Below are 24,610 nucleotides of genomic sequence, written 5' to 3'. Positions count from 1 at the left end.
ATTGCAGTGTAAACGGAAACCTGGTATTTCTGAGGAGTCTGCACTCTGCAGCCCCCAGTTCCAAACTTCTGCGATGAGTCAGAAACTCAAACCCTATAGGGCTATACATTACTCTTATCTCATAGCATGGCCTCCGGAGTATTCCGTGTGTGTGCGTGCGTGCATGGGCAGTTGGATGGGATGCCCTATTTTACAGAGCTAGGGGTGTAGGTTATGTTTTGTTGACTTGGTCCGTCGATAGCGCACTGCAGGTTTGCTCTCTTTTTGTGGGTAGCGGACTAGTGGGGTAGCTATTAATTATTGAGTTTTGAGCTTCTGAGCAATCGAGAGGGGAATGAGTTTGAGAAGATGGAAGCATTCCAAGAGGCTCGCTGGCCACACACACACACACACACACACACACACACACACATAAACACACACCCGAGTGCGCGCACGCACACTTCTTTACCGAAGTCTCTGGGGAATGTCTAGTGATAGATTAGCTGACAGCAGCGGTGTGCTAAAGTGCCTGTGAATCTGGGCCTCGTTGTCTCTCTTTCTCTTCTTTACCACACGACACGCATATAAGACAGGCATATCTGTATGAAATATGCATTTAATGTACTGTGTAGCCTGCCTTTTTACACTCACTGTGTATTAATGGGGAAAAGGGGATGACACAATCACTTCTGTGCTTCCCTTAGAAGATCCGAGAGAATGCTATTCAAGGCTATAATGAGCAGATGAGTATCTTTATAATGTTCTGTGACTACAATATCCAACTTTGTATTGATGAGGTTAAGAGTCCCTATATTAGAACATGTGTGTCTGCCAAGTTTGTTGATACAGTACATTATTAGAATATGGCGAATACCACACTACAACTATGCAATTACCTTCAACAAGCAAAATGTAGCTAGTAATGCATACTTCAGTCAATATCGCACAAATAAAAATTATATCCATTTATTTTCATGAATGAATGAAACATTTGCTCTATGATAGCACTAAGGGGATGTTCATGAGTTAAGGGCATGTTCAGTGTTCATGAGTTCTTCAGAGTTGTTTGGTGTGGGGACAGGTGTGTATTGGGACTGGGCAGGGTAAAGTTCAAAAGTAAAAAGTTTGTAGGGTGTGTGGGTCAAAGGCCATATGGTCATGGGTTTTTTGACTCTCTGTTCTCCTGGCCTCCGGAAGGCGCTCTAGGGAGAGGAGGGGTGGGGGTACCTCCACCGGAGCACGGCCCCATCAACACTGGCGCTCACCATGCTCCTGTTGTTGGTGGAGATCTTGACGCTGGTGATGCTGCCGCTGTGGCCGATGCCTACGTGGGTCAACTCGCCCTCTGAGTAGTCCCACACTTTCACCAACTTCTCGTCTCCACCTGAAGTGGGCAAGCAGAGACACATATACCTTGTTTATTTCTACGGAAAAGCCTTTGAACATTGATCCAACCGCATGCTGAAGTCACGTTCAACCAAGTGCTCTTCACGATAGTCCCAAGCTATTGAGAGTCGATACAGGGATATTTAATGGACAGACCATGTGCTGTTGTTGATCGATGGTAGTGTCGTGTCTTTGGCTGTGTCGGATTAAGTGATATGACATGCTATTCTATAAAATAATTTCTCCGTAATTAATATTACCTGATTGAGCTAATCATGTAAATGTAATTAACTAGAGAGTCAGGGCACCATGAAAGAATATTTATAGAACTGTTATCTTCTGAATAAAGTCTTAAAGACCTAGTAATATTTTACATCAATAGCAGTCAATATTAATCGTCACATTAATTCAGTCTCATCTGAAAGTTGTAAATTCTTGGTTATCTTCAAGAACCCTGGCTAACAAGTTGAATCAGCAATACAAAATTGTGTTTAATTATTTATTAACTAAATACCTAACTAATCACACAGAATTACACATACACATAATTAATCATAACTTGATTACAAATTACGTCATAAAGGAAAACGTCCCTAGCGGGCGGAACAGATATGACAGCTTGTTACACAAAAGAAAAGGGTCTGGGTTTGAGTGAAAGAGCGGGAAGACAGAGGAACAAAGGGCGAAGCTATGCTATCGTAAATACAGTATCTTATGCATTCTAAATTACCGCCCATTTGGAAAAGGAAAATGCAATAAATATATACTCTGAGCTGCGCTTCGGTAGGTTGGTGGTAGATGGAAGACCGTGTTGCCCAACCGAGTCCTTTGTCCTTTGAAGAATGTCTCTGCTCGTTGTGTGGTAGACGGGATACTCTGTCTGTTCCTTCCTAACCTGCGTTTGCAGCTGCTGTTGCTAACTCAACGGCTAGGAGGTATCACTTCTGTAGTGAATAAGAGTTCAAAGTTCAAACCATTCGCAACCAAAGCTCACGCTGATGTTGGCTTCGTTCTGTAGTTATTATCTGAACCATTCTGACATCGGACCGTCGTCCTCACATCCTCGGAACAGGAGGTTATATTGTCATCAAGGCTTTATATAGGAAGGGAGAGCAGGGCGTGTTTGAAAAGTTTTATAGCCCATGTCCCTTCACAGGGGCGGGCTACTGATTGAGCAGAGCCCTACCTTATGAAAACCCAAATCTCACATTTTAGAAGCTAAAATCATATTTCATCCCATCACAAATAATTTCATATTCAAACATTTAAATTGAACCACAATTCCATGTGAATCCGATAACTTTGATGTGTAGACTTTCCACTGTAGAGTTTATGTCATCTTATCATCGATGAGAATGTCTCAGATGACAACCGAACTGACATCATATTCATTAAGTACCACCGCATATGTTCAATTGGTCGGATTACCAGAATATAGTTAATTTCCCCCCACCTTCTGATGTCCCCAGAATCTCTATGTTAACCAAGGGTTTTGCAAATGTAACATCAGTAGCATAGAGAGAGGAAAAAGGGGGAAAGAGGTATTTATGACTGTCATAAACCTAACCCCCAGGCCAACGTCATGACAGTAGTCAACAGTAGACTAGTCCTAGATCTGTTGGGAGCTGTGCCAACTCCTATGTCTATGTCACGTCAAACAGTTGGCGAGATCACAAATCAACTCATGCTCTACCTCTTCAACTCAGCCAACAAAACCAATGTAAAGGGTACTGTACCAGTGACAAGGTGCTGCCCATCCTGTGAGATGTGCATGCCATTGATGGCTCCTGAAAGGGAGCCCTCCAGTTCTCTGATGGCTGAGCCGTCATACACCTCCCAGTAACCAATCTGGGAAAGAAGAAGGCCATTCAGCTATATGGAATATGAATGAGAGAGCTTGTACATATAAAACTTGTCAGATTAGTTTATTTGACATATTCTATGTTATATTACAATCAATTCTGAAAATGACCATGCATCACAGTTTTATAGTAAGTATGAATGCCACTCCTTGTATGTCTTCTGTTCGTTCATAGTATAGTAATTCTGCCTCACTGAATTATCCATCTTCATTATTCCACTATATGTAAATGAGGCCAGAGAAATCCTATCAAGTTTTTGTGCGCCCGCCACCGTTAAAACAACATGTTTGTGACTCTAAATGAGAGTTAATCATCCCGAGGGTTTGCAGCTGTCAAAGACGTGCGTCTCTCAAAGGCTCAATTGTTATTTGAAGTTTATTTATAGCCGCACAGTAACGCCACAATCTCCCCACACACGCAAGCGAGGTCCTTTCTTGTTATTTTTATGACAAAGCTAATTACAATTACAAACTAACTGACGCAAAACGAGAGGACAGACGAATTTCATCATTAAAATGCAGCATGTGAGGTATCAAGGAAGAGGAAACTGGCAGCTTAACTGTCTGGCAGCACATAACTAAACCATTTGTGATTTTAAGTATTGGAACTGGCCAAACTGATTGTACCTGGAAATGAATGATTTCTTTATACGCACAATGGGCTTTATTAACTGAAAATCTAAATCATCAACGAGTCAATGTTTAGGCTATAGAGTGAATATTACAATAACCAACGCAATCTCCTCACACAGAAGTGAGAAAATGTCTAGAATATCTGAATAAACCTGTTCAGAGGATTCATCAGAAAGGTGTCGGCCAATCAGAAAAAAGCTCCAGTTGTATGCAATGAAACAAGTAATGTTACATGGGAGAGAGCTCAGAATCGCATTTATGAGAATAGCTTCTCGGACTGGATTTCATCTCTTAGTAAAACCACAAACATAATGCATTATGGACTGAGGAAATGTAATCTCACAAAGACATATCAAATACAGTTTGTAATAATGGGATTGAAGAGAAACAAATGGCAAAAAAACAAGATATTTATAGTTTTAAGAATGAAAAACAGCGCTTAAAGCAAAGAGGCAGCCTAAGAGAGACATTTCTGTGGGATGGTAAAAAAACACTTTTGTACCTCAATATAATTCAAATTCAATGGAAAAGCTTACTGACTGGAAAACACATTTGTAAGACATTATTGAGAAATACACAACAGTCAGGACTGTTCTTCAGTATAATTCAATAAAATGGAAAGGCTCAAGGTTCTTTACATGCATCATTCATTGTGAAAACATATGGTCAACATAATGACCGACAACCATCATTTATGCATAAATTGTATTTTTTTCAATATGATTGAGAAATATGAGAAATCCAAAGTTCTTTGCATGCATTCATTCACTTTATGAAATAATATTTTTGGTCAGCATAGTGAAAGAAAGAAAAACCCCTCAATACCAGCAGCAACTAGCTTACATGATTTGAATCTTAATCAAATCACTGGCTATCATATGAGGTGAGATATGACACAGCCAAAAAAGTGAGAGGGAGGAGAGTTAGCCAAGTAGCAGACACAACGCTCCTTCTCTCCAGTATAGTTTGTGTTGTGTCATAGGGAATGGGTTCAAATCCAGTTTGATTCTCTAGTCACGACCTCTCTCCCCTCTCCTGGTGTCACGGAGGGCTTATTAGAGTCCAGCACCTGTGTGAGAGTGGCCGAGTCACCCTAACCCATCTGTGTTCCCTCCCTTCTCCTGTGGAACCTGGCTCCTATTCAAGGAGAGTTAGGTTGAAGCATTAGGTTGCTGAGATAAGGACACACTGAATTGATTGGCTTGAATTGTGAGGATGACCACACAATGTATTTTCATAATGAGCCAAATCTATTGGTTTTCTATCCAAAGTTGCAAAGGAAATCTATTTAATAAACACAAGAGACCGGCAAAATAGACAAAAGAGTGTGGCGGTATAGCAGGAACAGCGGCATCTAGTGGTCAAAATATGTGACTTTCATACTTCTTTATGGTAAATAATGCAAGTGACTTCAATGAATAATTTCTCTGAACAGTTGGGAAAAAACATCACCAGATTCACAGGGAATTACAGTATGGAGAAGCAGTACTCCAAGCCACAGCTTCATTCTACTTGTCAAACAGAGAACTGATACTGTATACTGGTTGTTGGGGTGGGATTGGCATGGGGTGTGTGGGGCTCCGTTGTTGGCTTTAGACTATTTTTTGGGATACCTCATTTTTGTCATTAATAAGAAGAGATTTGGTCGGATGTTGGGTATTATATTTATTGAATATTATCTGAATCCTATCAATTAAAATGGCCAATTTGGATGCAATCAATTAGCTTAATTTCTCAGATTTAACATTTAATTTCAGCAAAAATAATGTTTCAGGAATGCTAATCTTACCGGTTTCTTACTACAGAAACAATTTCAGAACAATCTGAGATGGTGGGTGTCATGGCTTGCTGAAATGACATGATATGATTCTTTCTTTAAAGGCACAGTGCAGTCAAAAACATGATTTTTCTGTGTTTTATATATATTTACACACTATGAGGTTGGAATAATACTGTAAAATTGGGACAATTATAATAATGCCCTTTTAGTGTAAGAGCTATTTGAAAAGACAGCTTGACATCCCTGCCTGTTTTGGTGGGATGGAGTTTTGGCCAGGCGGTATAAGTCTCTGCCAATAACAGCTAGTTTACAGGTTACATATCCCTCCCATTAGGCTCATCCAATTAGTCCACCTACTCAGACCACTCCCAGACAGTCCTAGCAAAAGTCTTGCTTGAGAAATTGCTCTTTTGCCTGACCTTCAGCTAGCACGGTGAGAGCTAGGACCGCGCCAAGGGTTAACATCATGTGTGTTGTCTCTTCGTGTGCAGGGCAAATAAAAAATAATTCAACTAGCAGACCTCCAGTTGTGGCAGCGTCCTAATTAAAAGTACACAACGCGGACGGGGACAAAATGGCGTCGTAGAGAGAACACGGTGTTTCAGCAAGCTCTCGTGGCATTCGTAAATTTATATTCTTACATTAATCTCCTAGCTTGAAAAAGTGGTAGAATTGGCCAAATAAGTTACCATATAATGAGTCTTGACGACTGTTTCGCAAAAATCTCCGACAACATGCCCAATAGAACTACTAAGAAGTCGACCAAAACCACCACCCCTGTGGATGTGCATGAGGAGCTAGCTAACGTTAGCGAAGCTAACACCATTGCGGACCCAGGCACAATGGACCTGATGATTCAAAAGATGACTGATAACATTACTAAAGTGATCGATGCTAAGATAAGAACGGTCTTGGAAGCAATAGCAGGCCATTCAGCTGAAATACAGAGCGTTGTGAAACGTGTTGTTGAGGCGGAAGGAAGAATTGCTGCAGTGGAAACTTCAACTACATCTATGGACGCTAAGATAAAAGCACTTGAGAAACAGGTGCGCGAAATGGCGGAGCACATTGACGACTTGGATAATCGAGGACGCAGATGCAATATTCGTGTTGTGGGACTCCCGGAAAATTCTGAAGGGACACGTTCAGTAAAATTCTTTGAGGAATGGATCCCTGGCTACCTACAAATGGACACTAAGGCTGGTCGTGTGAAGCTGGACAGAGCCCATCGCTCTCAAGCACCGATACCCGGTCCCAATCAGCGCCCACGGCCGGTGGTTATAAAGTTTCACAACTTCACTGACAAGCAGCGCGTCATGGATGCGGCTAGAAACATCGGCTCTGATGGTAGTCAACATAAAGGTCCAAAGGTCTCATTCTTCAATGATTATTCCACAGCGGTTGTACGAAGACGCAAAGCGTTTGATGAGGCGAAGGCTCGACTCAGGAGAATGAAGATGGACTACGCACTGTTGTACCCGGCCACATTGAAGATTATGGTCAACGGATCACCTAAAAAGCTCTACACACCTGAAGAGGCTGCTGCGTTTATTGACTCTCTCGGGTAAATAACTTTAAGCTGCACCTCCACAGCATTGAATAACTTTGTTTATTTTTGGTTGAATCTGATCATGAAACAGTGGTGTGAGTCCTCACGTACTCCGGCTCAGTAATATTCGTATCTTTATTATTTTTCTTGCTAAAGTAATAGCCGCTATAGCTCAGGCTGAGATATGTGTGAATCTATATTGGTACCCAGGTTTGGTTTTAGGTGGATGAGCCTCAATCTTCTTCTATTGATTTTCTTTTCCATATATATAAAGGATGAGGCTATTGAGCGGCAATGCGGACTTAAGAGTCTACATTGGAGAGTTGAAATCCCCTGCATGTTAGCTAGTGGGAAAACCCCCTTTTGGATTTTTACATGTTTAATTTTTGGGTTTAGTATAGTTCGAGTTCAGGGTTCATATTTTTTGTTTATGCTCAGTGAGATAGAGGAGAGTTCAACACATGGAAAAAGGTACCACCCCACTTTTACAGTAGGATCCAGTCTGAATATTGAATGGTCAAGATACAATGGCAGATAACAGACTGTGTGTATGTACGTGGAACATTAGAGGGAGCCATAACCCCATTAAGAGGAAGAAAGTACTGTCTTTTTTGAAAAAAGAAAATATTGATACTGCCCTGTTGCAAGAAACCCATTTGGATGATAAGGAGCACCTGAAATTACAACAAGGAGGGTTTGGTCAAGTGTTTTTCTCATCATTTACATCCAGAAGTAGAGGTGTAGCAATTCTGGTGAAAAATAACTTACCACATAAGGTCTTGAATTGTGTGAAAGATAAATTTGGTCGCTTTGTTATAATTAATGGTACTTTACAAGGGCAGAACATTTCCATAATTAATATTTACTTCCCCCTTGCTCACCCCACTGATTTCCTCACTAAGGCATTTCTAGACTTTTCATAATTAAACTCAGACACTGCAGTGGTTGGAGGAGATTTTAACTGCTTGTTGAACCCCCTTATTGATAAGTTTCCCAGCGGTATAGCTTCACTCTCTCCTCAAGCTAAGTCACTTAAAGTTATTTGTGATGATCTGGGGTATGCGGATGTCTGGAGAGCTTTCCATCCCTCCAACAGAGAGTTCACTTTTTTCTCTGCACCTCATGGATGTCAGACTAGAATAGATTATTTTTTTATGCCCAAGACGTCTTTGCAGTCTGTTTTATCTGCTAGGATAGGAAGCATAGTCATATCTGATCATGCTGAGGTGATCCTGGACATAAAACTCAACGGGGCATTCAATCGGTCAAGACATTGGAGGTTGAACACAACCATTCTTAAAGACCATACATTCACATCATATTTTATAACAGAGTTTAAAGCATTTTTCTCTATTAACTCTCAATCAACAGATAACCCCTGGCTCCTTTGGGAGACCTGTAAAGCGTATGCCAGGGGTCTGATTATGTCATACACAGCTACTAAGAGACGGAAAAAGCGGGAAAAGCAAAAAATGTCAGAGGGTGAATTAGGAACTAAAGAGAAGGACCACATTAAAACGCCCACTCCTGCCCTATTAAAGGAAATATCAGTCATTAGATCAACGTTAGACTCTCTCCTAACACAGGACGCTGAAAAGAAAATGAGATTTGTCAGGCAAAAGCTATATGAACATGGCGATAAGCCAGGAAAGTACTTGGCATACCTAGCTAAAAAGAGGGCTGACTCTCAGTCAATTGCTACTATTACTGATTCTGATGGTAATCATTTATATAAAAATAAATTGATAAGTGACTAATTTAAGAAATTTTATACGAACCTTTATGCCTCAGAACTGCCAAAGGATGCACCCAAATTAGTGGAGAACTTCTTTTGTAAGATTGAGCTCCCTACTATCTCTGAAGAACAGAGGTCCCTCCTTAATGCCCCTATTACCAAGGAAGAGATAATGTTCGCAATTAAGAATCTGCAAAATGGTAAGGCCCCAGGACCAGACGGGTTTTGTAGTGAGTTCTATAAAGAGTTCCATGGCCTGATCCTTGAGCCATTGCGTGATATGTTTAACCACTCATTTTCAAATGACCAACTCCCTCATACGCTGAGAGAAGCCAACATTTCACTTATTCTCAAAAAGGGAAAATGTCCAGAGTCTTGTTCCTCGTACAGACCAATTTCCCTTCTGAATGTGGATAGAAAATTGCTTTCTAAAATTCTAGCCACAAGATTAGAGGACTCACTGCCACTAATTGTGAAAGGAGACCAAACTGGCTTCATTAGGGGCCGTAAGTCATGCAACAACGTCAGGCGGCTTCTTAATGTAATTCAAGCCTACCAACAAAGTGCTGTGGATGGTCTTGTGCTCTCCCTAGATGCTCAGAAAGCATTTGATCGTGTGGAGTGGTCTTACCTATTATTTGCTCTAAATATATTTGGTCTAGGGGACAACTTTATAAAATGGGTGAAAGTTTTGTATGATGATCCTCAGGCTGCTGTACTTACTAATGGGCTAAGGTCAAATAGCTTCTCTATACACAGAGGTACCAGACAGGGCTGTCCTTACTAATGGGCTACGGTCAAATAGCTTCTCTATACACAGAGGTACCAGACAGGGCTGTCCTTACTAATGGGCTACGGTCAAATAGCTTCTCTATACACAGATGTACCAGACAGGGCTGTCCTTACTAATGGGCTACGGTCAAATAGCTTCTCTATAGACAGAGGTACCAGACAGGGCTGTCCTTACTAATGGGCTACGGTCAAATAGCTTCTATATACACAGAGGTACCAGACAGGGCTGTCCTTACTAATGGGCTAAGGTCAAATAGCTTCTCTATACACAGAGGTACCAGACAGGGCTGTCCTTACTAATGGGCTACGGTCAAATAGCTTCTATATACACAGAGGTACCAGACAGGGCTGTCCTTACTAATGGGCTAAGGTCAAATAGCTTCTATATACACAGAGGTACCAGACAGGGCTGTCCTTACTAATGGGCTACGGTCAAATAGCTTCTCTATACACAGAGGTACCAGACAGGGCTGTCCTTACTAATGGGCTACGGTCAAATAGCTTCTCTATACACAGAGGTACCAGACAGGGCTGTCCTTACTAATGGGCTAAGGTCAAATAGCTTCTCTATACACAGAGGTACCAGACAGGGCTGTCCTTACTAATGGGCTCAAATAGCTTCTCTATAGACAGAGGTACCAGACAGGGCTGTCCTTACTAATGGGCTAAGGTCAAATAGCTTCTCTATACACAGAGGTACCAGACAGGGCTGTCCTTACTAATGGGCTACGGTCAAATAGCTTCTCTATACACAGAGGTACCAGACAGGGCTGTCCTTACTAATGGGCTAAGGTCAAATAGCTTCTCTATACACAGAGGTACCAGACAGGGCTGTCCTTACTAATGGGCTAAGGTCAAATAGCTTCTCTATACACAGAGGTACCAGACAGGGCTGTCCTTACTAATGGGCTACGGTCAAATAGCTTCTCTATACACAGAGGTACCAGACAGGGCTGTCCTTACTAATGGGCTACGGTCAAATAGCTTCTCTATAGACAGAGGTACCAGACAGGGCTGTCCTTACTAATGGGCTACGGTCAAATAGCTTCTCTATACACAGAGGTACCAGACAGGGCTGTCCTTACTAATGGGCTACGGTCAAATAGCTTCTCTATAGACAGAGGTACCAGACAGGGCTGTCCTTACTAATGGGCTACGGTCAAATAGCTTCTCTATACACAGAGGTACCAGACAGGGCTGTCCTTACTAATGGGCTACGGTCAAATAGCTTCTCTATAGACAGAGGTACCAGACAGGGCTGTCCTTTATCCCCCCTCCTCTTTGCACTCGTTATGGAACCACTGGCCGAGGCCATCAGGGTAACTCCTGCTATACAGGGGCTGCTCATTGGTGTAGTTCACCATAAAATAAGCTTGTATGCTGATGATGTCCTGATATTCATCTCTAGTCCGGAGACTTCAATTACATCTCTTATTAATATTATTGAATTATTCAGCGGATTCTCAGGCTACAAGATTAACCTTACTAAGTCAGAGGCTATGCCACTTGGTAGCCTACACTCTGTACCTAATACTTCTCCCCCCTTCCCTTTTAAATGGTCTCCCTCAGGTTTCATGTATCTGGGTATATTTGTAACTCCTAAATTCCAGCTAATGTACAAAGCCAATTTTGTTCCCTTGTTTGATACAATAAGACAGGATCTGGAGCGCTGGAACTCTCTCCCGATTTCTTGGTTGGGTAGAATGTCCCTCTTGAAAATGAACGTTTTACCTAGACTACTTTACCCAATCCAAATGATCCCAGTATTACTCTCCAATAAGGTAATAAAGGATGTAAATGGATGGCTAAGTTCCTTTATATGGAGTAAACGCAAGCCAAGACTTAAGATGGCAATATTGCAGCTGCCAAGTTCTATGGGCGGCTTGGACCTGCCCAATATCAGGTTCTATCAATGGTGTGCCCACCTTTGTTATATTTCTGACTGGATCACAAATTATGACTCCTCTATTTGGTTAGACATTGAGACTTCTCTTTCAAAATACCCCTTACAGGATCTTTTATTTTTCAGAAGTTTCAAGTCTGTAGAAGATCACTGCAATAATCCCGTTACACTTAACACACTCAAAGTATGGAGGTCAGTTCAACGCTTCCTGGGAAGGTCCAAACTAACCTCTGCTCTTACCCCAATTCTTAACAACCCAGATTTCAGCCCAGGATTGCTGGATGCTGGCTTTAACTTATGGCTTAATAAGGGCATACGCAGGCTAAACGACTTATTTGCTGATAAGATTTTGTTGTCATTTGAGCAGATGGTCGAGAAATATCGACTCCCAAAGCAGGACTTTTTCCGTTTCCTACAAGTAAGACATTATATTCTGGAGAGCACCACCTTAATTGGTAACCCTGATGTGTCTGTCATTGAAAGAATGCTTTTTTTCCCACAAAGGAAAATGTCTGTAAGTCTGTTTTATGATACTTTAAGGTCCTTTTCTGCTGTCAACACACAGAGGGTGAAACAAGTGTGGGAGAAAGAATTGTCTGTTACTATTGACGAAGAGATGTGGGAGGACATTTGGAGATATGCAAAAACAATATCTATATGTAACCGTACTAGAGCAATCCAATTAAGAATAATACACAGATTGCATATATCCCCAAATCGCAGACATGCTTTTAGCCCCACTTCCTCTTCCCCTCAGTGTCTTAAATGCAAAACTGATACAGGCACCCTAACACATTGTTTATGGTCATGTACCAAAATACAAAGATACTGGTCTGGTGTCCTGCAAGAAATTGAAAAGATCCTAGGGGTTGATCTAGAATTGGACCCAGTTTCTTTACTGTTAGGTGTCCCTAGTAGGCATGTTACTTCTGTGGGTAAGAGGAGGCTTTACAACATCCTTACCTTCGCAGCGAGGAAAAACATCCTTTTACAGTGGATTAGTGATAAGGTTCCTTCTATTAAAGATTGGCATAAGATACTATTTGAATGGGTGCCTCTGGAATATCTGACATGTACATTCCATTCTAAAACAGACCAGTTCTACAAAGTATGGGAACCTTATCTAAATTACCTAGAACCTGAGGTATCAGCTATTATGCTGCAAGGATTCTCTTAGAATGGCGGGGATCTATGTATTTCAGAACTACACTGTACGTTCCATGTGTGGAACCTAACCTCTTGGTTTAAACTGAGCTTTTTTGTTTAATTTCTGTTTGTAAGTTTGTTTAAAATGTATGTATTGAGAGACGCAATGATGGTGATGGGGTGAGAGAAGCACCGAGCGGGAAGAGGAAAATGGTGTACGTATGTATGGGTGTGTATATGTGTGTGTGTGCGTGCGTGTATGTATGCATATGTGTGTGTATATGCATGGGTATATGTATATGTGTGTATGTATGTATGTGTATATATATGCACGTAGATATGGGTAAGTGGGGGCTGTTTTTCTGGTTTTTGTTCTGTGTGCTTTGTCTCTGTTGTTTTATCTCTTAATATGGGTGAAAATTGTGAAATTCCAATAAAAATACTGTTACAAAAAAAGTACACAGCGCAGAACGAACCACGCTACAAACTGCAATTTTGTATGATTATTGACCATTTAAATGTAAAACATTCACAGTAAAGGACTTGTTGTTACCCAGAAATGATTTGATTTTGAGATATAAAATGGCTCCAATGAACTTTAAATACTAATTGCCTAGCAGGATAGCTTCAGCTATAGGTCCTATAATCATTACAATGCATTGAAAGCTACACAACCATTACAATGCCTTGAAAGCTACACCACTGTGCCAAATTAAGATCAAATGTCCAGTCTTTTGTGCAATCTTATGGTACAGTATGTGTTGTGTAATTTCAATACCAGTATGTTGAAAACACAAATGCATGCTGTGCCAAGATTAGTCTACATTTTCACTGTTGTGTGTAGTGTTGTGTAATTCCACCTATATGTTGAGGCAATACATCATTGAGGACAGAACCCACTTATGAAGAGCTGTACACAGATAAATCCTTCTTAGCTACTGTGTGGGCTTCCATTTATCCCGACGCTACGCCCAGCCATGTATTTGACCATGCTAATCCATTTACACATACACTATCTCTCGCCAACATCTCAAGGACATTATAGGACTTTCAAGAGCTCTCTCTCTTTTAAACGGAATACTTCAGAAGGTCTTTATTGTCCTATTAGTGCTGGACAATGGGAAGGCCACAGAAGCCTATATACCATGCGTCTAATAACTGACATGGCACAATGGCTATTAATAAATACCACAGGCTCAATCCCAAGACCCTGATGGCCCTACATCACAATCAGCCAAAACTGGTACAAACACACAGGAGTGCTGGGTCACCATCACACGAGGCTTCTGGATGACCCCACAACAGAACCACCAGCAGCAGTAGTCTGTTCTGTTGTCTCCTTCCATCCGACAGACTGGAGAGTGTGAAGCTGTCCCCAAAGACCCTCTACCACTGACTGAACTCTGAGCCAAGGTGCTGCTGCATCCAATCCCTCTCTTCCTGCCCCCCCCCCCCCCCCCCCTCTCTCTTTCTTTCAGTGTGTGTGTGTGCGCGTGTGTATCTGTGTGTGTTACCGCTTGCTCACCCCAGACAGAGCGCCTGTGTCCTGGGGCGAGCAGATGGTGTATCTGGCACACGGGCACTTGGATGGCATAGGCGGGCATCACATCCGCAGGAAGACGCGAGAGCCAGAGCACTTTCTTTCTAGTCTCTCTCTCTCTCTTTTTTCCTCCCCTCATTTTCTCAGTCTCTCTTTTTTTCAGCCTCAGCGCATTCACAGTGCTCGCTAATCAGCACAGTTTGTCCTCACCTCACAGCGTGGTGTTGAGCCAACAATACGGGCCTTATTAGTCTGTAGAGCTTGTGATGAGTGGATATTAGGTTGCATATTGAAGCGGGGCTGTTGTGAACCTCCGATCCCACCTTATGTAACTCCGTTTTCATTATAGGTAATCAAGGCTTAAAGAGGTGTTACAGACACCTGGCAGCAGGACTGCTACATCGTGGCTTATTATGACTGGTAAAGAAGGTATCGGGAAACATTTCAAAACACGACACAGCTGACGCGCGCATGTGTACAAGCTGGACATGGCCTTTCTACAGCACATCAATACTAGCCTCTCTAACAGAGCTCATCTTGAGATGAGATGAAGGCTAACAAGAATGCCTCAATACAGAGAACAGCCTTCTCTAACTTTCCATGACTGGCGACTGGGGACCATACGCTGCACAGAGAAATCATCAGCTAGCTACAGTGTGCTGTGCCAGTGAGTCTTGGCACGAAGAGGGACCTGATTCTTTTCTAATTCCAAACCTTTCTGTCGGTGCCACTGGTGATGATCTCGTACTCCTCGGGGTGGTAACACACACTGCTGAACAGAGTGTTGGCCAGGACCATCTGATTCCTCACAAAACGGGAGGAGGAGAGAGGGAGAGGAAGGGAGAGGAGAAGACAGAGAGGAGAAGCAGGGAGAGAGAGAGAGAGAGGGGGGAGAAGGAGAGCAAGAGACTTGAACTGAATATTGAATACAGGAAACACATGAATGGAGGAGTGGTATTAATGGTAGTGGCAGTGGTAGTAATGATGTGTGTTGAAAGACTCTCACAGTGGGAGAGCCAATGCAATCAGACAGAGAGGGATAAAGGATTAGGGGTATGGGGTAAAGAAGTGTTTGGGTGTGTGTGTGTGTACATTGTGTCTGTGTGTGTGCGTGCATGTGTTTATAGATTTGAGCATGCATACATCCATGCATGTGTGTGTGTATAGTATGTGTGTGTGTGTGTGTGTACAGTGTATGTGTGTATACAGTACATGAGAATGTGCATTTGAACTCACTCCAAGTCCCAGATGATGCAGGCCCCGCCCGAGCTGGCGGTGACACACTCCTTGTCGTTGCTCTTGATCTTGATGCTGGTGATGGTGACTTTGTGCTCCTTCATGGTCTCAATTAGCCAGGGATAGCCCTGGAGGATCTCCCACACACGCACCTGCAACAGGCCAGAGACGGGCACTAGGACTCAATACAATGATGCCGTTGAGGAATACCACTACATATGTATGCAATAATACGTGTTTTCTGGGAGTGTTTTTGTGAGAAGGATGGGAGAAATGGAAGAGCTTCAAATATTTGTACAAATGTCACATTCATGTGGTGGTTAATTGATACTGGTAGTTCTTAATCTATGTTCTCTATTTAAATATACATTAAAAGGTGTCCTGTGACATGCCAGGGACATGTCACTGACCTGTCCCTCTCCTCCTCCACTAATGATCCTCTTGCAGTCCCTGGTGCCAGTGATGGCAGTCACGCCCATGCTGTGGGCATTGTGGTTGACCAGCATGGCTCTGCCAGTCTCTGGGGCAAACACACGGATCTTCCCATCGTTCCAGGCTGTAAAACAATAGGAACAAGAAAAATACATGAGATGGGAATAGTAGATACATGACATTCCTAAGTATTTCTATATTGAGATTGTGCTGTAATGTGTTGAGATGATAGCCTGGTTCCAGATCTTTGTGCTATCATGCCAAACACTGTGGCAAGGAGTGGCATGATGGCCCAAATAGACTGGCACCCAGGCTACTGTGAAGATTGTGGGCTCAGTTCCTTATATTGGACACTTGTCTTAACTGTAAATGGCTGGAATGAAAATGTACAGTAGAGGATCAAACCATTTATTATTATCATGACTCAACATATCAAGGCTCCAACAATGAGAAGGAATATCAGGCACATTCACACCCTCACATTAAAAATACAGTCATTATCTTACAGGCTAGTGTGCTCCATAATAATTGACGCTAGTCCATCATCGTTATAACTTAAGACAATGCCATACGCTGCATTGATGCCGTCTCGTCCTTCCCTAGTGTAGTGCTAGCCACATCAGGGTTGTGGCTACTGCTAGCATTGTGGCTACTGCACACACAAACACACACATATACTGTGTGTGTGTGTGTGCGTGCGTCTATGCGTCTATGTATGCTTGTGTGTGCAAGTGTGTGTAGGCGTGTGTGTGCACTTAGTTGTGTGTGTGTTCATTTTTTAAATGACCCCATTGCCAAACAGAACTCCTAATGGTTCCTGCCTACCACTGATGATGCTGTGTCCGTTGATCATGAAGTCCAGGGCGTTGCAGCTCATGTTGGGGACGGAGAGCCGCAGCAGCTCCTTGGAGGTCTCGGCGTGCCACACTCTGATGTCATCCTGGGAACACGTGGCAAACAGCTCCGACGAGCCACTGGGAGAGAATCAGAAACATCACTGGAATAAGTTTATGGCCAGTCATTCTGCACTTTAGTCTGTGGAACAGGATTTGCTTTGTACCAGAGCCATAGGCAATAATACATGTTTATGCTTTAAACATGGTCATGTCGCCCTCTAGTGGGAGTAAATGGGAAATGACGGCAAAGCATGAAGGTAGACGAAAGCAATGTTGTTTGAGGTAGTTTCTCTTGACAGCATAGACTATGTTTGAGGTGGATATAGGTAAAGACAAGCTATATATTTGAGGTGACATATGGCAATCAGATAGTAGTGATAATAGAATGTGTGCTATAAAACAATAATGTGGGGGAAAAGAGTGAATCACGTACAGTATGTAATCTAGTCTCTAAATGGGTGCCTGTATTTTGAAGGGTGTCACTCACAAAGGGAAGGCCACGTCGTTGACTGCACTGTTGTGACTGGTGGCGATCAGCTCCTCCTTGAAGTCTGTGTAGCCGAGACGGTAGATCTGAGCCTCCTCCGTTCCTGCAAAGAACTGGTGGCCCTCGCCTCTCACAGCGATGGACGTCACTCCCCCCTCCAACTGAACCTTCCTATGGGGGTTAGATGATGAATGGCAGAATACCACATTGAGTACTTTATGTACTTCTACACATAGCGTTAAAAGGCCCACTCTGTAACAAAAAAATATATACAAAATCCCAGCCCCACCTCTTTGTTTGCCATGAAGCTGAGGGGCTGAAGAAATGTAGCCAGTCTGATGTGTAGGCTAAGCTACAGTATGGATGCAACATGACACTTTTAGATAGACGATATAAACTAGTGGTTCTCAACTGGTGGGTCGCGGGAGGTTTTGAATGGGACGCAAAAAAATACTCCATTCTGAATCTAAACTACTAATACCAGGTAGAAAGTGTGTATAAATTATCATGAACATTTTTTTAAATCATTTATTCTCCTAATTTTTTTATTGTATTGTTTTTATTTGATCACAGTATTTTTTATATAGAGTTATTATTAGCTGCGCTATTTATCAGATTTGGTTCATTGTGTCAAACAAGTGAGCTTGTCAACATTCTTCATCAAGAATATGAGCCATATGGATTTATTGACAATGAAAAGGTTGTGAATGTTGTTCGCTTGTCTAATATACACTGAAAAGATATACACTAATATACACTGAACAGATATACACTAATATACACTGAACAGATACACACTAATATACACTGACAAGATATGTACTAATATACACTGAACAGATACACACTAATATACACTGAACTGGAAGCCTGGGTGGTCCCGCCGGACCGTCTACTCAGGAATCTGACGTGACCGATACAGTCGGTTAAAGTGCCCCCCTTGCAATCTGCTTGATTCACAGTCATGTGAAATCCATAGATTAGGGCCTAATCCATAGGGCCTAATCCATAGATTAGGGCCTTTATTTCAATTGACTGATTTCCTTATATGAACTGTAACTCAGTAAAATTGTTGAAATTGTTGCATGTTGCTTTCATATTTTTGTTCAGCATATATTCTGAATTCTCACACATGCTCACTCTAATATACAGTATATACCTGGATTGTTATTTCTTGATTTCTTATTTTGATTATTTGTGTATGTGTACTGTGTTTGAGAGACATTCTACTACACTGTTGGAGCCAGTAACATTAGCATTTCACTGCACCTGCTACAACACCTGCTAATCTGTGTACGCAACCAATCAACTTTCATTTTATTTTGATTTGATGTAGACAACTCAATATCTTGTCTGTCAACCTGCAGCACTTACTTACTTGATGGTTATGAAGTTAGGTCCTGAGCACAAAGTGAACATGCCATCCCCAGAGCCCACCAGGATGTCCCCAGACTTCAGCACCTTCAGTGTGTTCACACCCTGCACCAAAAGACAAGAGGGACCGCTGTACCAAATGTCAACTACAGTAAGATCTCAGAGATATGAACATGTGGAGGTCACCCGGGACACTGAATATACACTAAACCTACCTTGCTGAATTTCTGTTTTCGTTGGCCTACAGCTGTTGAGGAGGCGGGCCTTCAGGTTGACCTTCAGGATGTCACCGCTGGTGGTTCCGCAGTAAAAGAAAAGGTCGTCGTCTGGGATCTGTGATGCAAATTAGAAATAAGCTTTCCGTCTCCACCTGTACTACTTTGAGAGGCTGCTTGATATGCAGGGAAATTCTTTATCTTTATCTTAATTCAGAGATCAATCGACCTCAGACAACAATTGCCATGTGAATAAAATAACAGGAACCTGAACTTGTGTGTTTACAGATTTCCTCATTAATACACCATGAGAAGTATTGATGAATAGTTTACCTTTGCTTTGTCTCTGAACGTACTTTGAGTGGTTAAGAATGGTTCGTACAAAATCATTTTGGGGGGCATTTGGCATCATTGTGCAATTTACTCACCGGTCGAATCAATGTTGTTTCCACATCATTTCAATGAAATGACGTTGAACCAACGTGGAATAGACGTTGAATTGACGTCTGTGCCCAGTGGGTATTCAGTCAGTACCACTATTACTTTGAGCTGTGTCTGCTTTCTATGGTTTAGCTCACCTCAATGCAGTTGACAATCCTCTTCAGTTGTCCTGTCTGGCATTCCGTAGGCCGGATCTTCCTATTTGGAAGGTCTAGCTCCCAAACACGCATTGTGCCACTACAGGGAAAAAACATATTACAAGTGTGTTAATTCGAAAGTATTAATAATCCATTTTGTTTATTTAATCATTCTCCGTCGTGTTCAAGTCCAATGAAGATCAGTTCTGATTGACAAAGTAATACTCTAATCTAACAGCAACCCAGAGTCTCTGTAAGTCACTCACTTGCCGGCGGAGATGAAGAAGTTGTCGCTGTGGTTGGTGTACTCGATGGTGAGGCAGTGGCCTGTACTGTGGGCAGAGGCCGGGCTCCCACAGATCGCCTCTTTGCTCTCAAGGTTCCACACCACAATGCTGAAAACACAAACCATTCACATTTACAGCCAGACTGTAGTATAACCTACCAATTACTGTTGAGGTTCTTCCAATGTGAAAGTAGTTTTTAAAGTGACACAGTCATCCAAAGCCTGTTGGATCTAACCAATCAAATCATCTAATCAAAGGTCTGTGGACCAGCTGATTAGTAGGATAAGGTGTGTTATAGCAGGACTGGAACAAAATGCTCACTACATTACACTTCCTCGTACCTTCCATCATCCTGTCCACCCAGGGAGACAAGGTACTTGTCATTGGGGGAGAAGGCAAGTCCCTCCACCTTCGCTTTGTGGAGCTGTAGTCTGGCGTGGATCGCTCTCTTCTCATAATCCCAGATGATCAGATCAGCCTGGAACAACATAAATTAACTATTTAATCTAGAGCCATTCATGTGTTTCCTACGTTCAACATTCATCTTTAGCCTCTCTCTCCGTGCCTCCATCCAATGGTGTCTGTCTGTCTGCATGTCTGCATGTCTGTTTGTCTGTCTGTCTGTCTGTCTGTCTGTCTGTCTGTCTGTCTGTCTGTCTGTCTGTCTGTCTGTCTGTCTGTCTGTCTGTCTGTCTGTCTGTCTGTCTGTCTGTCTGTCTGCCTGTCTGCCTCTGATATCAAGAGGCGAAACATGATTGCTCTCTTAATACTAGAACGTTTCACTGTCTTTAGTTTAGCTTGAAGCCCATGTAGGTGACCTGTCCAGAAGCGATGTAGCGTCCGCTTTTGGACACAGTGACACAGGAGACATTGTTGGTGTGTCCATGGAGGAACTCCTGTTTGCTATCTTTCAGGCTCTTCAAAATAACAGTGCAACCAAGAGGATAGATTAAGTGTTCTCTGTCTGGGTGCACTCTGAGGCCAGAAAATATATGTCCTGTCCCCCAAAAAATTGTAAAGACATGCTTTAGACCAGAACTAAAGATGAGGATATGATTATGATTATGATTAAACCTAACTTGGTTGTCTGAAGCAGGATTCAGGAGAAACTCATCAAGGTAAATATAATTTGCCACATGCACCGAATACAACAAGTATAAACTTTACTGTGAAATGCTTACTTATAAGCCCTTAACCAACAGTGCAGTTCAAGTAGGCTAAAGTAAAAAGTAATAATAAAAAGTAACACAATAAGAATAACAATAATAAGGCTATATACAGGGGGAACCGGTACCGAGTCAGTGTAAGGGGGGGGGTTTATGAATTGTTCAGCAGTCTAATGGCTTGGAGGTAGAAGCTGTTGAGGAGCCTTTTGGGGTCCTAGACTTGGCGCTCCTGTAAAGCTTGCCGTGCGGTAGCAGAGAAAACAGTCTATAACTTGGGTGACTGGAGTCTCTGACAATTTTATGGGCTTTCCTCTGACACCGCCTATTGTATAGGTCCCTCTGTAGCGCCTTACGTTCAGATGCCGAGCTGTTGCCATACCAGGCGGTGATGCAACCAGTCAGGATGCTCTCGAGGGTGCAGCTGTAGAACCTTATGAGGATCTGGGGACACATGCCAAATGTTTTCAGTCTCCTGAGGAGGAAAAGGTTTTGTTGTGTCCTCTTCACGGCTGTCTTGGCATGTTTGGACCATGATTGTTCGTTGGTGATGTGGACACCAAGGAACTTGAAACTCTTGACCCGCTCTACTACAGACCAATCGATGTTAATGGGGGCCTGTTCCTATAGTCCACGATCAGCTCCTTTGTCTTGCTCAAATTGAGGGAGAGTTTGTTGTCCTGGCACCACACTGCCAGTTCTCTGACCTCCTCCCTATAGGCCATCTCATTGTTGTCAGTGATCAGGTCTACAACTGTTGTGTCATCAGCAAACTTAACGCTGGTGTTGGAGTCGTGTTTGGCCACACAGTCGTGGGTGAAAAGGGAATACAGGAGGGGACTAAGTACACACCCCTGAGGGGCCCCAGTGTTAAGGATCAGCGTGGCAGACATGTTGTTGCCTACTCTTACCACCTGGGGGTGGCCTGTCAGGAAGTGCAGGATTCAGTTGCAGAGGGAGGTGTTTAGTCCCAGAGTCCTTAGCTTAGTGATGAGGTTAATGCAAATTAATTACTTAAAAATCATACAATGTGATTTTCTTGATTTTTGATTTAGATTCCGTCTCTCACAGTTGAAATGTACCTATGATTAAAAAAATTACAGACCTTTACATGCTTTGTAAGTAGGAAAACCTGCAAAAATGGCAGTGTATCAAATACTTGTTCTCCCCACTGTAGGTGTTCCTTTTGTCCAGGTGAGAAAGGGCTGTGTGGAGTGCGATTAAGATTGCGTCATCTGTGGATCTGTTGGGGCGGTATGTGAATTGGAGTGGGTCTAGGGTGTCGGGAGGATACTGTTGATGTGAGCCATGACCAGCCTTTCAAAGCAATTCATGGCTACTGACATGAGTGCCACGGGGCGGTAATCATTTAGGCAGGTTACCTTCGCTTCTTTGGGCACAGGGACTATGGTGGTCTGCTTGAAACATGTAGGTATTACAGACTCGGTCAGGGAGAGGTTGAAAATGTAAGTGAAGACACTTGACAGTCCGCGCATGCTTTGAGTACAAGTCCTAGTAATCGGTCTGGCCCAGCGACTTTGTGAATGTTGACCCGTTTAAAGGTTTTGTTCACATCGGCAACCGTGAGCGTTATCACACAGTAATCCAGAACAGCTTGTGCTCTCGTGCATGCTTCAGTGTTGCTTGCCTCAAAGCGAACATAAAAGGCATTTATCTCGTCTGGTAGGCTCGCGTCACTGGGCAGCTCGCGTCTGGGTTTCCCTTTGTAGTCCGTAATAGTTTTTTTCAAAGTCTGCCACATCCGACGAGCGTCAGAGCCGGTGTAGTAGGATTCAATCTTAATCTTGTATTGACGCTTTTCTTGTTTGATGGTTAGTCTGAGGGCATAGCGGGATTTCTTATAAGCGTCCGGATTAGTCTCCCACTCCTTGAAAGCGGCAGCTATAGAATTTAGCATATAGCATGTTGCCTGTAATCCATGGCTTCTGGTTGAGATATGTTTGTCCAGTCACTGTGGGGACGACGTCATTGATGCACTTATTGATGAAGCCGATGACTAAGGTGGTGTATTCCTCAATGCCACTGAATGAATCCCGGAACATATTCCAGTTTGTGCTAGCAAAACAGGCCTGTAGTGGAGCATCCGCGTCATCTGACCACTCCCGTATTGAGCGAGTCACTGCTACTTCCTGCTTTAGTTTTTGCTTGTAAGCAGGAATCAGGAGGATAGAATTCTGGTCAGATTTTCCAAATGAAGGGTGGGGGAGAGCTTGGTATGCATCTCTGTGTGTGGAGTAAAGGTGTTTCTAGGATTTATTTTTCCCTGGTTGTGACATGCGGGTAAAATTTTGGTAAAACTGATTTAAGTTTTTCTGCATTAAAGTCCCTGGCCACTAGGAGCGCCGCTTCTGGGTGAGCATTTTCTTGTTTGCTTATAGCCTTATAGAGTTGGTTGAGAGCGGTCTTAGTGCCAGCTTCACTTTGTGGTGGTAAATAGACGGCTACGAATAATACAGATGAGAACTCTCTTGGTAGATAGTGTGGTCGACAGCTTATCATAAGGTACTCTACCTCAGGCGAGCAATAATTTGAGACTTCTTTAATATTAGATATGGCGCACCAGCTGTTATTGACAAAAAAGACACACACCCCCACCCCTCAACATGGGTGGATTAGAGTTTTGAAGGAAACTTCCAAATACTTTCCATAAACAAACAGCACATTACAAATAATTGAGTTATATTTAGACACATTGAAAAGATGACAAACCAGCTGAAACCCCCACTGGCAACAAGCAACAGTAACGTTAGTAACTAGCTACCATAGCATGCTATGATATTGTACATTACCGTTGAACCCAATTACAGCCTCCAGCTCAAGCCGTGGAATCTCTTGTGCATCTCCAGCCATGATTCAACAATATTGCCCCTATTTTTTCACCAAGTCTCCAAGCCTGTAAAATCTTCTCGAGCTTCAGCTATCTTTCTCTCATTTGCCATCCAGACAAACAAACGTTGCCTAGCAACTTAACCATGTGTTTGGGTCAGTTTCTATGGTGATGTAGTAGTTGTCTCATGCAGCCGGAGGAAATATTTGGGTGAGTCTTTGGAGTGTGATTGGTCTATAGAGATCGGTTTTGTCTAGAAGGGTTACAGGTTTTGTCAACTTTGACTTTTCGTAGCAGGTTTAAGAAAACCTACACAGCAGGTTATGATAATTAACGTAGCAGTTTAGGAAAAGTGTTAGGGTAAGGGTTAGCTATGTTGCAAAAAAACAAAAAAAACTTTTGAAGTCAATTTGACAGAAGCTGTATTCCATCTAGACATGGCTAGAGATCCTATTAAATTAAAAAGATCCAGAATGAAGTGAAAATGGAAGCTATTGTGGTCAGGGAGAAATCCAAAACAATTTGGAATGAATATGCAGTAAAGGCATAGGTGATGCATTCCTGCTTTTACTTATGCAGGGAAATAAAAGTAAGGCAAATGATATGCTAGAAATTATGTAATATACGTGTTGTCAACCTAAAATATTGTCATATAATTATAACTACAGTTTACACGGACAGGTTGTATACACATTTTCTGTATAAATAGCCTATAACATAAACAGACCATAATAAATGTCTAAATTTGTATTTTCTTCTAAATTGTTATTATATGATACAATATCAG

General features: G+C 42.4%; 1 protein-coding gene across 1 annotated transcript; it reads right to left on the bottom strand.

The window, feature by feature from the left end:
* Positions 1-932: 932 nt before the first annotated feature.
* LOC115143575 (cilia- and flagella-associated protein 52-like) lies at positions 933-22,893 on the bottom strand. The gene is made up of 14 exons (XM_065000692.1): positions 22,528-22,893; positions 20,631-20,729; positions 20,154-20,290; positions 19,792-19,920; positions 19,526-19,625; positions 18,948-19,065; positions 18,737-18,878; positions 17,359-17,529; positions 16,801-16,949; positions 15,954-16,099; positions 15,544-15,695; positions 15,022-15,112; positions 3,105-3,216; positions 933-1,366 (listed from the first exon to the last, which is right to left on the bottom strand). The coding sequence occupies exons 1-14, from the start codon at positions 22,891-22,893 to the stop codon at positions 1,185-1,187; spliced, it is 2,094 nt and encodes a 697-aa protein (XP_064856764.1). The 3' UTR covers positions 933-1,184.
* Between the last annotated feature and the right edge of the window lie 1,717 nt (positions 22,894-24,610).

Source organism: Oncorhynchus nerka, linkage group LG15, assembly GCF_034236695.1.
Source record: "Oncorhynchus nerka isolate Pitt River linkage group LG15, Oner_Uvic_2.0, whole genome shotgun sequence".
NCBI classification, from domain to species: domain Eukaryota; kingdom Metazoa; phylum Chordata; class Actinopteri; order Salmoniformes; family Salmonidae; genus Oncorhynchus; species Oncorhynchus nerka.
This window is presented reverse-complemented; position numbering and strand designations above follow the sequence as displayed.